This window comes from Lathamus discolor, chromosome 7, assembly GCF_037157495.1.
Source record: "Lathamus discolor isolate bLatDis1 chromosome 7, bLatDis1.hap1, whole genome shotgun sequence".
NCBI classification, from domain to species: domain Eukaryota; kingdom Metazoa; phylum Chordata; class Aves; order Psittaciformes; family Psittacidae; genus Lathamus; species Lathamus discolor.
Window position 1 is genome coordinate 12,437,332 of NC_088890.1, and position 18,595 is coordinate 12,455,926.

The window sequence follows — 18,595 nt, forward strand, 5'->3', positions numbered from 1 at the left end:
GAGAAGTTTCACTACTTCAGAAAATGGGTGATAGTTCATGACTGGATCCTGAACTGGGACATGATGAGTTTAAAGTATATGTTTTACCAGTAGCTGAAGAGATTCTGCAACTTAGAAGTCCAGTAAGATGTTGTACAATTACCATTTTTCTATTTTATATCAACATTGTTCCAGACTATTGTCATTGCTTAAAGATGATGAAGCCAGGGCTCTTGCTTATCACAACCTCTTTCTCCTTCCCTGTGCTAAGTGCACAGCCATGGTTTCTGATTTACAGCAAGGACTTGTTCCTTGGTACTGTAAACTTTTCAGACTTCCTGAGCACAGTACATTTCATTTCATTTCAGCTGAATGTGAAAGATGAACTACCATATAGTGCTTGAGATTTTCCTTTAAATCACTGATCACTGGTGTTTTAGGAGAGGGTATAAGTGGCACACAAATGCTCACTTACAGTGTCTGATAAAATAATATTAAAATACTATATCAAATGCACTGCAGTCAACTTAATATTCGTCTGGATTTCCCACATCAAACGCCTGCCCCTAATGCTGCTGCTGGCAGTCCCCCATCTTCACAAAAGGGCAGAATTTGTTTTCATAATATTACTGAGAACAGATTATCTAGATCTTCAATTTTCCGTTCATGACTAAATGCAATTCACATATTCTAGTATGGCTTAAAGAGTTGATCGGTGAGAATAGAGACAGCATTTTACAACAAAATGAAACAGATAAGCTCTACTTTCCTGAAGAACTGCACAGCTGCATTAAAAAGTTCATTGATTGCTCTCATAGAAAGAGAAACAAATTTATTTCCTCTAATTACCAAGGAAATGTCAAGCCTGGAATATTCTCAATAGATTTTTCCATTATTGTTAGAGCTTCTCCACATAAAAACATATTGCCTATTAACTTACTCCCTTGAGCCATCGTTAGTCCTTCTTCTGTGACCGGCTTCCCACAGCCTTTGACTGTACAAGCCTTTACATAGAATTTGTACTTGGTACTGGAGCTGAGACCTGAAAGCTTCCAGCTGAGCGTGGAGCGGTTTGTTACGCTGACGTCGCTCAGGGGTCCGATTTCGTGTGTTTCGTTTACTGAAAGGGAAAAGGCAGTTGAGTCACATCCAGCAGCTAAAGGCTATGAACATGAAACGTGTTCTGGAAGGGAGGCACTCTGCAGTAAGTAGGAAGGATGCAGCCTGAATAAGCATATCTCACCTTCCTGCCAAGTACTTAAATGGGATTTATCTCCTCCATGTCAATCTCCCAACTACTCAGTGAGCTATTGCTGTTCTTAAAAAGCTCTCTGATTCTAGATACGCACATACTGAGTGGGAGGGAAAAATTACTGTCTACTAGATCATTAAATATATATAAACTGCTTCTTGCTTTGCTTCCAAACATCTGCAAACTTTTGCAAGCAAGTTAATGGCTGTTCTGCTTTGCTCCGCTCTGCCTTGGCACAGCTGGCAATTGAAGGAGGGGTTTTCCCTCCCAAACTGCCTAAATAGCCAGATCCACTCTCAGCCCATAGTCATCAAAAACAAAGGGAAGATCCAGCCTCCAGTCCCTGCTTGCATAGGCAACTGAGCAGTTCTGTTATCAGCAGAGGTAAGTGAAAAGTACATGTTTGGGTTTTTTTGTAACGAGGGCACAGTCTAATCCTCTTCAGTCCTCAAAACCCATTGAAAATACCCTGAATTGCCACCACACCTCACAGCTGTGGAAGTCTGTCTCTCCCCAGCCACTCAGTTCTTTCTTCAAGAAAAAAAGAAATACCCTTGGTATTTAGTTGTTTCTCAGTGTGATTGCTCAATAACATGGCTCAGGTAGTAGTGATCTGCATTTCTGCTGAGGCATTCTACAGGGAGGAGGTACTCACTGACAGAACGTTAAGATCTGATCAGATGTGGCTAAAGTGCTCTCATTATTTTGCACTGAATGAGTTTCACTTCATAACTACTATGTTAGGCGTAATTTGCAAATGTGAAATAATTAAATTTGTCTATAAATGCGGAATAGGGCATGGTAGCAACGTGAGCTAACACCAGAGAAGTGCATAGAAAACTCTTTGCTCTGGAAGACGACTTTAGCTTGCCCTCTAGCAGGCTGTGTGTGCATCGCAGTTCAAAACACGCTGCTCTGATGCTGCGGCTGTAGTGATCTCAGAAACAGCCCTTCACACCAGCCTCTGTTTTAAGTAACTGTGCACATATAACGCTCAACCACCATCCCTCCTCCACCCTTTTTTTTTTTTATCTCATTTTTCTTTAACTAACAATGTGTAAACTCTAAAATCAAAGTAAAACAAGCACATACTCATCTGGTATTGCAAAACGTAGCCAGTAAGGTGGCCGTTGGCTTTCTTGGGAAGTCCCCATAACAGAGTGACAGAGTCCTTGTCAAAGTTCAGGATCCTGAGAAAACGTGGTTGTTCCGGGACTGGAAGATATAGGGATTAGCTTACAGAGAAGACTGAACTGGTCTGTTTCTCCACATACTTGTTAAATGAGGATAAAGTTTAGCTCAACATCTACAATTCCCCTTTCTTATGAAGGGTTTTATAAATATTAGAGATTTTACAATCCTTAAACAAGGAAACCAATTTGCCTTGTTACATGGACAATTTCTATCTATGTCCCTTTGCCTCATATTCTCATTTTGTCTTACCTCCTTCTGGAGTTTCAAACACAACAGGGGAGCTTTCTGGGCCATCTCCTTTGGAGTTGTAAGCCAAAACAGTTAAGCGGAATTCACTGAAGGGCTCTAGACCAGGAATCATCCCATAGTTTCTGTCTCCTACAAATGTTAGGAAGTGTTTCTCTGGGTGATGCCTTTTTCCATCCAGCATGCTCTTTGTTTTCCACCAACTGACCTGCAATGGGATTGGCATATCTATAACAATTTATATTGTATGCGGTTAAAAACTATATTGATTTATCTTCTCTTCCCAGAAATGAAAGACTGTACTCTATCTTTGATCTGAGATTCATGTAGTAGTTTATTCAACTGTATACAAACATTTAAAGAGAAATTTTTAACCTTATAGCCTCTTAAATGTCCACGAACTCTGTCCCTTGGTATCCCAAACCAGAAGACTTTGACCAGTGTGCTGTTCACAATATCCACTGACACGCCGGAAGGAGCAGCATCTGGAACTGTAAAAACAAAAGCGCTACATGTTAAAGACACATGCAAGAACTCAGTTTCACACTGATCACACCTCCAGGGCTTGGCTTTCCAGCTCAGGCTGTGGCAGTTCATGTAGTCCTACTGCAGGCAAAAAAAAAGCATCCAGTGGGTGAAAGGGGCCAGGAAACATTATTTTGCATTATCAGGGCTTTCTGCTGAAGGCTGGAATACGAGTGCACTGGGACATATGAATTTCTAAACCAGTATTTATGATTTCCTGTTTCAAGTAATGCTTACAGCAGTGAGAAGAATAAAAAAATGATTAACATAGCACTCAAGAAGGCAATCATGAAGTTTTTTTATAATCAATTTCATTTTACAACTAAGCTCATTAAACAGTAGGATTTTAATCACTATGCAACACAGAGAGCTATTACAGTGCCTGAAAAAAAGAGGCCTTGATCCACGGATGACTGAATTGCAAGAAAGATTTTCCACTGACAGACACAAAAATTAAATGTACCACACAAAGGAAATAAACATGCTGTGAGTTTTCCTCCTCTCAGTTCTCACTATACACCACCTCTTCTTCCATACACCATACAGGGGAGAGAAGAGACACCACCAATCCTTCCTGCTGCAGGAGCAGATCCAAAGCAAAGTCTTATTAGAGTGGAGAAGAATTCTCCAGAGACACAGGGAGGCCTGAGAGGGTGCTGTGCCACCCAGGAGCCATGGAAAGCCACTGGACAGAAACCCAGGCTGAAGAGGACCTGTCCTTCAACGAATCAATGGACAAGGTAACACCCAGCATACAGGGGAATGTGGCATCACCTATACATTGATTTACAGTGTGCACTGCCTGTTTGCACTTAATTGCCAGAGTATGCAACTTCTGACAGTGTTAAACTGTTGAATCGGGCCCCAGACAAGTTAAAGGCTCTTTTTCCCTACCACAACACAATGACTGCTACACTTCATAGGCTTCTTATGGACCGTGGCTTTCAAACAAGTATCTGGATTAAGCCAGAAACCGAGATTAGTGAAAGTACAAGTGACGTTTCCAAAAAAACCCTTCAAATTCCAGCATCAGCTGTGGCTGTGTCTCAGCTAGCCCATCACCCTGAGCACTGGCATTTAAGCAGTTTTTGCCATGGGCTGCCTAATCCATCACTCCATATCTGATCATTTTGCATTGCAAGAATCCCCCACGCAGCATGTTTTCACATGAGTGTTTCCGCTACTTACCATCCTCTCCTGAATATCCGATGGTAATGTTTGGTTCAGGACCAGATCCTAAATTATTTACTGCTTGGACTTTGATCTCATAAGGCACAAAGGTGGGAGTGTTTCGCAGGGTCAGGGAATGCTTCTTCACCATCTCCTCATTCCAATCCGCCTCGACTCCCTGCTGTCGCCAGCTGACTTTGTACTCCAACCCCGGCCCATTTCTCTCCATGGGTTTCAATGGCTGCAGAAGAAGTTAAAAGAGATCTTGTCTGCCTTTATTCTAGCAATCATGAAACAGCAGCTGAGGGGATGGGGAAATAATTTTGGAGACCGTGTTACAACATTGGCAGAGAAAAGGGAAAATAGAAAGCTTTAACTTTTCACTGTCGTATTAATTTTAGGATGACTGGAAGAAAAATTTCATGACTTCAAGAGAAAGGTGGGTGAAAGAGAAACAGTTGGATTAAAAACAGATTAACTCATAGTAGATGTATTTTTGCATACTACATACATAAGTTTTTGTTTTGCCACAGATTTTCTTTGTTTTCTCATGTGATATAACTGCATGCCTTTCAGCACATCTAAAATGCAGATTTTGGCATAAGGCTGTGTGTGCCTTTTAGTACAGCTAAAATCTGCAGTTTATCTGAGAATTTTATGTAGCGCAGCAAGCTGGGTCATTAAAATTTAGATTTGTTCTAAATATGCACCAAATGCTTGAAACTACGCCTGGACATTTAATGTGCAACTGCTGTGCTACTCTTTTTTACCAGTCAGCTGAAGAATTCATCACAGCATGGTTCCCATCTATGTAAGATTAATTTATAAAATATTAGAAGACACATAGCAATGGCTTGTCATGAGACATTCTCCAGTTAATTTATTTCTTTGAACATGTACTTCTTTAATTAATAAAGTTAACTGGTTCAGCTGCACTACCAAAAAAGATGAGGGTTATTGCAGTCCACTGAACAAGCTGTGGGTGTTTCCCACCACTTGGCCTACTTTTAATAATATTTAATTATATATTGTACATATTAAATATATAAGAACTGATATGTATTCAAGTTGCACACAGAGGTCTGGAATGAAAGAGTATCGACCTGCAAGTACCAGCAGAAAGCAGTGCCCCATTAATGCTCCTTATGTGTGTGGGGACTTAGGTCTGAAGGATCTACAAAAATTCCCCTTTCTTGGCTCTGAGAGTATGTGGACCTTTGGGATGACTGTGATGAAGGAGATGGTAGACTGGGCAGATTTCCAACAGGCACTGCTGGGAGAATCACGTCCATGGCAAGATCCCAGGGAATGGGATTTGCAATAGAAGCTGAAGAAGTCAAAAATTCCTACCAAAAAATAACTTCTCTTTTAGAGTTAAATTGCAGCACTGCTTGACTCTTATTTTGATCTTCCTTAGTGCTGCAAATCCTTGGCAGGAAAGCTACTGTCTAAGACTCATCTGGTCTCTTAATCCAAAGTAGGCAGACTAACATCATTTTGCAGCCTTTGTCTGCCAGAAATAGCATGTTCAGTGCCTATCATTTCCTCTGAAAAGCGTACAGAAAACACCAAAAAATAATAAATATCCTGTTTACAACATTTAAATGATTCAACAAGATTTAACAAAGCCTGACCATCTCATTCTCTCTCTTCAATCTCAATTTTCACTTCTACTTTTACCCAGTCTGAGTAGTGGATTACAGGCTTCCCGGCGAGCACCACTTTTTCTCTGCTCAACGGAACACTGGTAATAGCAGCATTTCCTAGCCATGCTGGTTACTACCACTCTGCATTTCTTCTGAGAGGCAGAATTTTCTTCCCTGACCCTGGGCTATGTTGTACAGCAAAAATCCCCATTTGAATCCAAGTCAGTATATCTGGAGGGCTATCTCCTTTTGTAATTATAGTCTAAGCCATGAGTTCATACTGGGGGAACATTTATTGTTCTTTGCTGTGAGCAGCAGATTGAGAAATAAATCTCATATAAATTGTGTTTAATTCCAGCCAAAAAATATGCTTCCTTCCACAGTTGTGGATATTTGCGCTAAATGAAAGAATATATATCTCCCAAAACTGCTGGCACAGAAGCTGTAATCTTAAAAGCTAGGGAATTTGAAGACTGGAAACCATCCTCAAGACTTTTACACAATTCCTTTGACACACATATGTAAAAGAGCTTTATCTACACTACTTCTTGATGTAAAAATTCAAGCTCACGTTCTCTTGGCCAAGTGATCTGTGTCATTTTCAAACCTCAAGGCTGGAAGGGCAGAAACTATGTGCAAATCATACCCTCCATGGGCCTGGCTGCTTCATCTGCGGAGCAGGGTAAGACCACAATTATTTTAAGCACTTTCTTGTATGCAAGATCCACAGAAGAAGAGCGTTCTCTGGGGAACTCTCACTGTGCTTTGTAAGACTTTCATACTTCTTAATAACCTGCAAAGTTAGATGTAAGAAATTGTCTTTTGAAACAAAAATGAAACCAGGGAAGGAAATCCAGAACACATTCAAGTCAATAAGAACTTTACCTTTGACTTCAGGAGCATCAAGGATGCTACCTATAGAATTTGCTAGCATTACCTAAAAAACAGGGATAGGGGAAGGGGAGATAAAGTCAAGCAATCCATTATTTCTTTTATTTCTTTTTTAATGCAATCATATTGAAACAACTTCCTGATAAATTTAGGATCTTTAGAAACTGCTGCTCGAAGGGAGAACCTGTTTCCAGTATTGTAGCACTGACAGACATATCTCCTTACCTCCCATTTCATCACCATCTCATTTGGCTCTGAAGCTTCAACTCTGATGTTTTCTGGGTTCTTGTCTGGAGCTGGAACCACACAGATGATAAGGTTAGTTTGCATACCCTGGGTTTTAATAGCACTTATAATTTAAATCCAAAAAAAAAAAAAAAAAAAAAGAGATGGGAAAAACTTTTCTTGTTTCCACATTCCTGACAGTGAAAGACACCTTAACAAAAAATGTTCAGGAGATTAATTACTTGGATCAGCAAAGCTGCTATGACCAAAACACACTGTTTATGCAGTTTTGATTCCTAAGTGCCCTTGTTGGTTGGAGCCGCCAGCTAACATGAAACTGTGACTTTTGGATTTCAAAGCACCAGATGTAGGGGGATTATGAGGAAAAGATTTTTCTCCCTATGGGAATAGTAAACAGAAGGTGTATCATTAGTGGGACACACACAGCTGAGGAAGGACCTGAAATTGAAGTAAACAGGAAAAAAAGAAGCCTAGAGAAAAATGCCAAGGAATGCAAATGCTGTTCTGAACAGTTGGCCTCCAAAATGACTTTCAGGGACACAACATTTCACTGTGATTTTCTGTCACAGCAAGAAACGCACTATGAATGGAGATTTTCTACAAGCTTAGCACTGCTGAAGGCTTCCATAAACCCTCATCTATGACAACTTCTTGTCCATAGAGGGCTGCAATGGCCTTTAAAGGTGCAAAATCAGGAAAGCAGGATGCGAGGGGTGCCCTGGCAGGAAACACCCTGCTAAACACAGCAGTGCAGAGTCCTCCTTTGGCATCCCTGGACTGCTACTAAGCAGCGAAAGCAGCATGAGTGACTCTGACTCCTTTACATCCCTCTGAAGCACAGGAGGGCACTGTTATTCCCAGCAAAACACTAAAACCAATAATATTCCGAAAACTAGATGGCAGTGTTTACCAGCCGGAGGTGTTGCATAGCGCAGGGATGGTTTACTGGGCTGGCTCCTTCCCACAGCATTCACAGATAGGACACGAAACTGGTAATTCATATACGGGGCCAGTGACAAAAGGGCTGTAGTATCATTCCCCAGGACTCGGGTTAGCTCCTGCCACCTCTCCGGCTCCCACCGGTTCTCTTCAAACTCTATAATTGACTCTGGGGAGGAAAAGAAACAAAACAAAAGGAAAAAGACAAAGCTTGTATAAGCAGCTTATAAACAGCAAGGTTGGAAATGAACTTACAGCAAATTAACTGTCTTAGTAAAACAAAGTAAGTGTGGTTGTGAGCACAGTTTGCCCCTAAGATGCTTCATACCATTAACAGGGCTGTTATGACTGGCCCCAGCTTTCCAGGATAGTCGAATGCTTCTGTTTTGATTTTCTGAGAGCTGAAGATCTTCTGGTGGATCAGGAACATCTGAAAAAATAATGAAGAAGTGTCAGGAGCGTGGCAAGTTACTTCTGTCTGGATTGCCATTTTCCAAGGGACAGGAACAGCAAGGTCAGGGAGGATGGTGGTAAAATACCTTTTGATTGCAAAATGGATAAAATTAGGAAAGCGAGAATTGCTTTTAAAGATCCTTTTTATTACAGAAAACCAGGCTGAATTTTCTGGTCCTGCTTTCTCTCTTATAAAAGCAATATCCCTTCTCGAGTTCATTTCCATCCGCTCTCATTACTGTGCTTGCAGAAACAGATTTTTCTTTTCAAATCAACATTAAGATCTGTTTAATTGTTAATAGATATTGACACTGCTCTTAGCAGAAAGTTATATTAGCATCACTTGGATTTACTCTGGTGCAAACCAGGGTGGTAGAAGATGACTCAACTCTAACAGTTATTGAACTTAGCCTTTTAGAGAATGAGTGAAAGGATAACATTCATTATCCCAGCTATGGGGATCTATATTAAAAGAAAACAAGAAAATTCATTACCTGCCAGCTCAACTAATGCTGTCCAGATAATATGTCAAGAGTTCGTGGTGGCTGGTATAACCGCACTGCACTACACTACACAAGACCAAGTACAGGACTACCCTGTTCCTGTCAGAGCTCACTTTTCAGGGATGTGGTACTAATCAGGGCTGAGGTCAGCAGCATCGCTGAAACAGGCTGCTCCCCCTCACAGTCCTGGGAGATCGCATGGGGGGAACATGTCTGCAACACGACCTGGCTTCTCAACAGCATCAGATGCAGAAGAAGTGATCTGAAATGAGGTGATCATTTGCCCAATTGTCTGCAACTGAGTGAATACTGTTAAACGTAGTGTTTTCAAACTCAAAGATGTTTATCTTCCTTATGGCTTGCTTTGACAGTTTGCAGTCTGACTGTAGTAGATTAGTTTGGTAACTGCAATGTAAAAACGCTGATATAAAAGTGTAATTTCTCACTGCAGGAGGAACAACGCCTTGTCCTGATTTCATCCTTCCAAAGTGACACACACATGCTCCCCTCCTCAAACATAAGGCTGGCGTTTCAAAATCTAGAAAAATTACAGACCAAGCAAATGAGATTGCACAACTTCAGGCCTTTGACCTCCTCCTGCCCCAACATTTCAACTGTATTTTTTGGCTGACAATGCCATTTCTTACAGGAAAAGCAGCTACCTCAGCCACCAAGACTGCCTCTGTCATTGTGAAACAGATTAATCATGTTTGTACTCAGATTTTAAAATAAGAATATTGAGTCTTCTTTTTTATCTCAGGGTATATCTAAAGGTTTAAAAGGTTATATAGAATATATATTATATATATATATATATATATATATATATATGAAGGCTGCGTGGAGACCTCAGAGCAGCCTTCCAGTACCTGAAGGGGGCCTATAGGGATGCTGGGGAGGGACTCTTCATCAGGGACTGTAGTGACAGGACAAGGGGTAACGGGTTAAAACTTAAAGAGGGGAAGTTTAGATTGGATATAAGGAGGAAATTCTTTCCTGTGAGGGTGGTGAGGCACTGGAATGGGTTGCCCAGGGAGGTTGTGAGTGCTCCATCCCCGGCAGTGTTCAAGGCCAGGTTGGATGAAGCCTTGGGTGGGATGGTTTAGTGTGAGGTGTCCCTGTCCATGGCAGGGGGGTTGGAGCTAGATGATCTTGAGGTCCTTTCCAACCCTAACTATTCTATGATTCTATGATTCTATGATTCTATATTTGGGTTGTTTTTTTTTTTTTGTTTAGATTTCTTTTCCCTAATTCTGTACTACTTGGTAAAATCATGATAAACCAGTTTAATCTATAGGCAAATTAATGCTCTGTTCTAGGAGCATATCTAGTGTTAAAATTCATTATATTAATATATTTTACTTTGAAAACAGTGATGGTACATTCTAAAGATACTCACCACTCCATTAATCGTAAAACAGATACTTAGAAGTATTCTAAATGAACATTTCTTTTGTTTTTAGCTGCCCATATTCTGATATCTCCATCTGTGCGTATTTGGTTCTTTAGCTATTTCACAGGTCTTCCATTGCAAAAGCAGTCTGAACTTTTAATTCAGAAAGTAACAGATATTGTTAATCCACCAAGACCTTTCTTATATACAATAAACAAAGGGAAAAAAGAAGACTGTGTCTCCTCTTCTGCAAGTCGCCTTTTCAAAATGGAATAAAGTGTTTCATGAAATTTTCGTAAGTACTAATAGTCTACAAACATTTGGAAATATACAGCATTAAAGAACTCAATACCATAAATAATGTGTACAGCATCATCTTCATTTACTGTTTACTGAAAAATGCCATTAATTTAAAGTGAGAACACATCTTGAAGTTCAGATTATCTTAGCTCTTGCTTCAATCACTGTCAGAAATATATAAAAATGTAAAATGAAGAAAACTTAATGAAATCAAATGATGCAAAACCATCTATGTAATTCCAAATATATCCACAGAATTTTAGCTGTTGGCTGATGCCCTTACGTACATGTGCAAGGGACTGCACATCACTCCACAAGTTCAATCCCTTAATTTCAAGTGGCCCTTCAGGAAGGGAGGCAAGTTGTATGGATGATCACACAAGGTCAAGCGTCAGACTCTCTGGGTCAAGGCTTTTCTCTGATGTGTACTTGCTCTTTTCCACTGGACAATAATTTATGCCCAGATTCACAGAGATAATTAATCCTTTTACGTGCTCAGCTTCCACTGATCTTCAGAGGAACTGGAGATCTAAATACTGGCCTTATGTCCTTCTTCTTCAAAAAATAGTCCAAGTGGTAATTTGTGTGCAAATCTCTAGTAAAGTGGGGTGAAGGACTGATCAAGGACTTCAAAGCAGAAGCAGAGACATTCTTAATATGCTGTTACACCTTCCAGCCTCAGCAACCTCTTACAGCCACAGTGGATGACTCCTGAACTGAGAAAAAAGGCTGCCTCATCTTAAGTATAACAAAGATTAAATATAAATGAAAAGTTTGCATCAGCATCCTCACTGCAGGAGATACAAGGACAGCACAACCGAGGTTAATGAGGGAGAGGTACATTGCACCTCTGTGAAACTGGGTTATCAAGGCTCTGTAACCGAATTGGATAAAAAAAGCAAATAAGCAAAACTGCTGCAATGGCATTATGTGCTGTATGGAGCTCTTGGCACACCGGGAAATGTCATCTTACCAAGAACAATTAACCATGATTCAGCCGTGACACTGTCCAGAGAAGTCCTGGCCACACACATGTAAACTCCTTGATCCTCCTGTGTCACGCTTGATATGAACAGTGTATCCCTGTTCAGAATTATCCTATGGGGCAAAGGAAAAAAGGAACATACAGATAAGGAAGACAGAGATCTGCAAGACGAGCATATGACAGACACCACTGATCTCCAAGATACTGTTCATAAAAAAAATTCGTAACACAACATTTTGAATAACATAATTGCACATTGGGCCAACTACTATAAAACATAATTGTAGTTGTATTATATCTTGTGCTGTAGACTATTATTTGTATTTTGTAGCGATTTAGCCTCCATGGCTGGAAGCTGGCATGTCTCTCTTGGTCTGAAAAGAGCCACATTGATATGCATCAGCCGAGTGTCTGGAACATAGGATTTTGGCACATAATTAATGAGGCAAATACATGGGCTTTATATTGAATTTTTGAAAGGGCTCTGTAAAACTAAGCATTCTCAACCCACTTGTGCAGTGTCCAATGCACCAGGGGAAGCTGGCATTAAAATAGGCACATGGGCTCTCTTGCAGACATCGCATTTGCTTGGCGCTATCTCCCCATGCTATGTGGTCTCAGCAGGACCTTCAATCTCCCCAGCACTGCAGTATTTAGGAAAACATCTCTCTTCTGGGGTATTTAATAAAGACATCTGATTACCCACTGTGGGACTCTTCATATGAAATAAAGGCTTATCTCCGTCCCGTTGGGGTCAATGGAAACACAGGAGTAGGGCAAAATATGGCCTGGACTTGCAAGTATGCACTTATATGTAAGAAAAACTCATTGCTTTTAATGTGTACAATTTCAGGCAGAATCCCAGATAGCTATTAACCATCCACTTCAACATTACAAGGCGTCTGCTTTGGCCAAACAGGTGTAAACCAAAGGAAAAAACTAGTTCCACTGCAGAGGAGAAAAAAACCCCACCCAGATGACTGCTATAGAGCTAGGGTTGTATTTTTGGGTTGAACCAACATTTATGCAACATTCTGCTGGGATAGTGATAAAGTTAATAAAACCCAAAATCATTTGGCAGCCATGGCTCAAACCTCATATATATATATTTATATTTATATGTATATAAAAAATGCAGATCTATTCACATTCCACATGAAAAATTCTTGCAGACACAAATTTGCATTTCAAGCTATTAAATCTCTTGTTTATTGAAACTCATGCTCCAGCACCATACAGCTTTATTCAGCTGAGATCAAGAACACTCTTGTTTCTTCCCTGCTTACCTGCCACCTTCTGTGCTGTTGACTGGCAGCTCATCTCCATCTTTCCTCCAGGATAATTTAAAACTGTGTTTCAAGTGTGAATCATACTCAGCCTGACATTTCAATAAAATTGAATGTGATTTCAGCACTCGGGGGTTCTTCGGAGTAACAACAAGTTTTGTAGCATCTGATTGACCACAGGAAAACACTTTGATTAGGAGAGAGAGACTATTACATCATATTTTCACCACACAATTCATATACCAAAATCAACCTTAGGAGAAAGGATCAGGTCTTTTTTGTTGTATGTGCAAACATTTCAAGAGAAGGATGGTTGGTTTTGAAATAGGTATTTGCCAGGATTTAATTTTTTATCTTGAAAAATATCTTTTTTAGGTCATGCCAAAACAAAGAGCTCCACAAAAAGAAACGAACAACAAAACCCCCCAAAAAAGTCACAGGTGAAAATCTTTGTTAGCGGACTCATGAAATGGATGAGGAAAAAAAAAGGCTTGAATATGATTTTTATGTCCAATTGCCATTTGAAATAAGCTTTGGCAATGCTCCAAGAAAAATTACAAGCTTATTAAAGTCAAGTGAGAAAAAAATATCGCAATCAAGTTTGTTCTTTTAATTGACTCTAATCTGAATACAGAAACAGATGAATAAGTGAGAAGAAAGCACTTGGCTGAATTTATTTCTACAGTGAAATGTGGCTCTGTGAGAATTTCATTGTGCATTTCATGTTTATTATTGCTGTAAAACTTACAAAGCAAAGGGAGTGGGTGCAAACAGAACAGAAAAAGAGTCGGGATTTTTCCTCAAGTTTATCACAGCAAACCTGTAACTGAGAGTCCTTTTGAGGACTTTGCTAATTGAGCATTTAAGGTTTGTTTTTATTGGCAAGCCCTAAATCCTAAGTAAATTTGTATGCAATGCACTAAATTTAATCTGTGTGCTCAACAGAAGCTGTGCTCTGCCATCACACTCTCCAGGGGAAAACCCCTCCTGCCCAGCCAACCACATAAATCCCTTTAAAACAGAGCTGAAGCACAAGGTAAGTATCTGATTTATAAGCAAACACACTTCAGTAATTATTTTCCCCTATTTACAAATATTTGCCAAGTTAATAATCAGGCAAAAGCCCAACACAGAGCCCTTAAGCCAGCAGCATTCCCTAACTCATCCTGCTACAATGTGCTTGGTGTTTGCTGTAGACATTAATTCAGTTTGGGATGTACCTTCTGATCAACAGATGGGATGTGATTTTAGGAAGGAGGAAACCCACATCTGTGGGACCCTGCCTGGCTCAGCAAGGACCCCATCAAGCCCACGAGCACAGGTTCTCCAGGGTCAGCCAAGAACCTACTCTAACAGGGCTGATGGCAAGAGGGAAGGAAAATCCTTTCATGAAAATAAAGTTAATGGATCTGGAAAGTAAACTAAACGGTTTTGGTGGCTTATGCAGCTTTTGCAAATGTCCAGGAGAAAATAAACATCCTGTATGAGCATGGAGAAATCACATATGATGAAAAACGGTGACAGTACTAACTGTTACATATATATGAGTGGCAATTTCAGTTCTTAGTATGCAGAATATTTATAGCCTCGTAGAATAAATCTGTATCTTGGTGTGAATGTTTACTAATTACTTATTTACTGGAATCTTTTAAATAAAGAAACTTGGCAGATGTGAAAGGTCTTTCTATAGAGAAGTGGGACATTACCTCTTATATCCAGGTTGGCAGTGATTGCTCTTTTTCCCACAGAGTTTGCAGCCCAGCAGGCATAAGATCCTGCGTCTTCTTTCTTTGTTTCTTTGATCTCTAGTGTGCCATTCTTATTTAACTCATAGCGCAATGTTGAAAGTGGCTCTATGCTGTCATCCTTAGTCCTAAAGGTGATAACAACAGTTATGGCTTATTTCTAAGGCTGCAGAAACTGTTATTTCATGGTTAGCAGATATTGCAGGGGAGGGACAGTGGTTCTGGGAGCTGGTCTCAGCTCTGCCACTGAGGAATCAATTCAAGATTAGCAGGTCCTTTTACCCACGTGCAGCAAATCATAAAAGGGGCATAAGCTTCTTGCAAGCCAAAAATGCACTGACAGCCTCTAGCAAAGTCTTTAAGCTAGTCTGGCTGAGTCCTTAATCTATAGCTGTCATCTGCAATTTTATTGCACCTGTCAAGGGTTATGACAATCCTGTGATTTCCAAATGTGTGGAACCATTTCCAGGTAAATATGCTTTGTAAGTCATTGCGTTTCCACCTCAATAATGTGTCCGAACTTAGAAAGTTGCCAATATCAAACTAAGACCAATGAAGCTGTAGCAGGATTTAGCTATATACAGCATGCCTTGATTTAATGAATATCACAGCACTTGTCTCACATAGGTATCGACTTTAATTAACATATAAAAATACTTAAGTATTATTAACACAGAATACTTATATACAGTTTTGTTAGAAACTTTTAATTTTAACTCCATAGAAATAATAACTACCTTTTGTGTATGTGTGTGTGTCTGTGTGTGTGTGTTTAAGTAGACTGTATGAACTTGTTTCACATTAAAACATCAGTTCTCAGTGGCTTACCATTTAATATCTGCTGGAGGCGAGGCAAAAATTTCACAGTGCAGGAAAGCACTGTAACCCACAACTGCAGCATAGTTTTCACCGTCTGAGGTCAGTATTAAGGGAGCAATATCTGCAGAAGAGAATGCAAAATGAGCAGCACTTCATTTCAGAACTGGCAATATAAACACCGTCCCTGCATCGTCTCCTTTTCCAGCAAAGGTCAAAGACTTAGCCACTTAATGGGCATTTCACTGCTTTTTGGAACCAGTTGCACAGAGCAATTGAGCTCTTATAAGCTCCACTGACAAAGATAGCAGTGGTTGACTGCTGGACATGTCAGAACATGAATCATCAACATGATCCAGGAGAGAAAACAGACCTGGTTCTGCTTCCTCTAGGGACTTCCTTTATTAAATAAATGCCCATCACTCTCTTCACAGCTGAGCATTGCAGCTGAAATTCAAGATTAACAATACACTTCAAATTAACAATACACTTCAAAACCAGAGTTGTGGTCACGATTCACACCCCAGTGGTTTCAGTATATTTGAATTCAAAAAGTTTTGAACCCAACCACAACCGTATTTAAAAAAAAAAAAGTATATATCAAAGCTCATAAGCAATTGTATCAAGAATATAGCATTGTCCACGATAAGGCTTGTTGCATTAGTTTGGGCATATGGGGGCAATGCAAAAGAACAATGGTTACAAACCCCAAGCTGTTCTGAAGATTCATTCAGCAGAATGGGACACTTCAGTTAGATCTTTTATCAGCATGAAAGGCTGGGAGGGTACTCACTGAGGACATTCACATTGGCACTGGCAAGGATGGTGCCATGCTTGTTGCTGGCCTCACATTGGTACACAGCACTGTCCTGAAGCTGAAGGTTGGTAAGGCTGATCTCTCTGGCAGAGATTCTCCCTCTGAATGTCCTACCTGGAAAGACCCAGACTGTGTCAGGAGCTGGAGAAAACATTGTGACTGTGGAGTTCACTGTATCTCCTCATTACTTGAAGGTCAAAGGCAAGGCATATCTTCAGAACCAAACCCGAACCTTGCTCAACAGCCAAAGGGCAAGCTGCAGAGCACTACCTTTGCCAGCAGCCCCATGGCCTAAAGGAAGTGCTCTAGAGCACCAATTTCTGGTAATATCCCCACAGAGACTTTTTAAAACATAGCAATAATGCAGCTGTATCAGGGAGCAGGCCCATGCTCTGCATGAAGTCACCTGTGCTTATTCAAAAGCACAAACTAAGACCAGAAGCCCTCAGTGAACACAAGCTATCTGTGATCCCCAAAAGATAGGAGCATTACAGGGTGAGGCAGTAACTTACGGGTACCACTCCACACCCTTCAGCTCTCATCATTACTCTCTTCAAGATCATATTTAAATATCAGCTTTATTAAGTAAGCAGTAATTCATGTCTAAATAGATGCCAAACTAGACTTCATGTAGTGTTAGGATTCGGGTGTTCCCTCTAACTGGGCTCAACCCAAGCACATCCCACCCAGCCAGCACCTAAAGCAGAACACTGGACCTTGCACTTACTATCAATGGGCATCCCGTTAAGTTTCCACTGAATGGTTGGCTCTGGGTTGCCAATAGCTTCACACAGCAGCACAAGATTTGTTCCCAAGCTGTAAACACCACCTTCGGGTTTCTTTATCCACTGAGGAGGCTCTGTAAAGAGGGGACATAGCAGGTCTCAGGTGCCTTAAATGTCTAACCCTGCTATTCCCCTGGTCCTCCAGGAGATGGCAAACGCTGCCAACAGTTCCCAGCCAGCTAAAACCAGCCTACTGTGCGGCTGCATGGTGTTTTTTGCAAACCGATGTTACAAAGGGCAAAATTATCATCAGCATGCGTCAGTTTCTGTCCTTTGTGAAATGTGAGTGTCAGGGAGAGAGTACCGGAAATGAGCAGTGTTTATCCAGGTGGAAAACATATGCAAATGGAGGTGAGATGCTGGGGAAGGAGGTAAACGTGAATTGGTCGGTGTCTTCACAAGGCCCCTCAGTCGTGAGATTGTGGTCTGTGAAATGAGGTGAGATTATTTCAGCAGCTCGAACAAGATTCGAATATCTATCCAGCTCAGCTCAAAACCACCTCACTAGCCACTAACAAGGGCCCAGGAACAGCCAGAGTACAGCAATACAGCGGAGCTCCACAAAGGATGTAGCAGCTCTATCTTCTCATCTAGATGTGCTCAGGAAATGCACCGTGATTTTTGATATTCTGTTTTTCCATCGGGTATTCAGATGAGAGGCTGATCCTTAACCTATTTAGGAATGATGGAGCATTTTCTCATCACTGGGGAGGGGGGAGAGAACCATCATCCTGAGTAGCAGCCCAGAAAGTTTGCCCACAGGGTGGTGGTAGAGGATCAGCAGCGTGCTGCTGCATTCCCTGCGCTTTCCTCTTTCGCAACACAGCCAGCTCCGGGGAAACCTCCTCTCTAAAGTGGACCCAGAGCAGCAGGTACCCAAATCTCGTTGGAAAAAAAACAACCATAAGGGAGGGAAAGGAACTGAGGGTAGAAAAAAACTCCAACCAACAACAAAACAAAAACATTAATTTGATGAATCCTTTGTTCTTTATAGACTGAATGCAGGTCCCTGAGCCTTCCTACACTTCATTGGGCAGCCTCAATTCAAAACACAGCCTTAAATTCATCATTATCTCTCCCTGAAAAGCAACAAACTTCCAGATTTTAATTCCAGACCTGATACTACCTCTTCTGCTTGTGCTGGGCAGATCCCTGAGCCTCTTTCCCTATTTGAAAAAGATGAGCTCCGGTATGGGAAACATGAGGATTCATTAGTTAATGCTCATAAAATGCTTTGAAGATTAACAGAGCTGTTGCTTGGTAATACATCTCCAGATGTTATCAGTGTGATATGATAAAACAAATCAACATTGCTCATATTCACACAGATATATTAAAAACCCACCCCTGAAACGCGATGCTACACACAGTCCATTTCCACAGCAGATCACCCATGAAGAGACATGGTTAAGCAACACCTAAAG

At 40.8% G+C, this 18,595-nt stretch overlaps 1 protein-coding gene across 8 annotated transcripts in view; it reads right to left on the reverse strand.

Annotated features, from left to right (window-relative positions):
* Positions 1 to 18,595, reverse strand: part of CHL1 (cell adhesion molecule L1 like) — a 158,671-nt gene that overhangs the window by 14,665 nt on the left and 125,411 nt on the right. For all 8 annotated transcript variants that reach the window (XM_065687216.1, XM_065687224.1, XM_065687220.1 and 5 more), the window contains 14 exons: positions 17,114 to 17,245; positions 16,363 to 16,500; positions 15,582 to 15,693; positions 14,715 to 14,881; positions 13,009 to 13,174; positions 11,711 to 11,835; positions 8,417 to 8,518; positions 8,060 to 8,257; positions 7,129 to 7,199; positions 4,385 to 4,607; positions 3,047 to 3,162; positions 2,675 to 2,879; positions 2,324 to 2,446; positions 920 to 1,099 (listed from right to left, as the gene is read on the reverse strand). In XM_065687216.1, the coding sequence (XP_065543288.1) occupies positions 920 to 1,099; positions 2,324 to 2,446; positions 2,675 to 2,879; positions 3,047 to 3,162; positions 4,385 to 4,607; positions 7,129 to 7,199; positions 8,060 to 8,257; positions 8,417 to 8,518; positions 11,711 to 11,835; positions 13,009 to 13,174; positions 14,715 to 14,881; positions 15,582 to 15,693; positions 16,363 to 16,500; positions 17,114 to 17,245 (2,058 nt within the window). The remainder of the gene's footprint in view (positions 1 to 919; positions 1,100 to 2,323; positions 2,447 to 2,674; positions 2,880 to 3,046; positions 3,163 to 4,384; positions 4,608 to 7,128; positions 7,200 to 8,059; positions 8,258 to 8,416; positions 8,519 to 11,710; positions 11,836 to 13,008; positions 13,175 to 14,714; positions 14,882 to 15,581; positions 15,694 to 16,362; positions 16,501 to 17,113; positions 17,246 to 18,595) is intronic.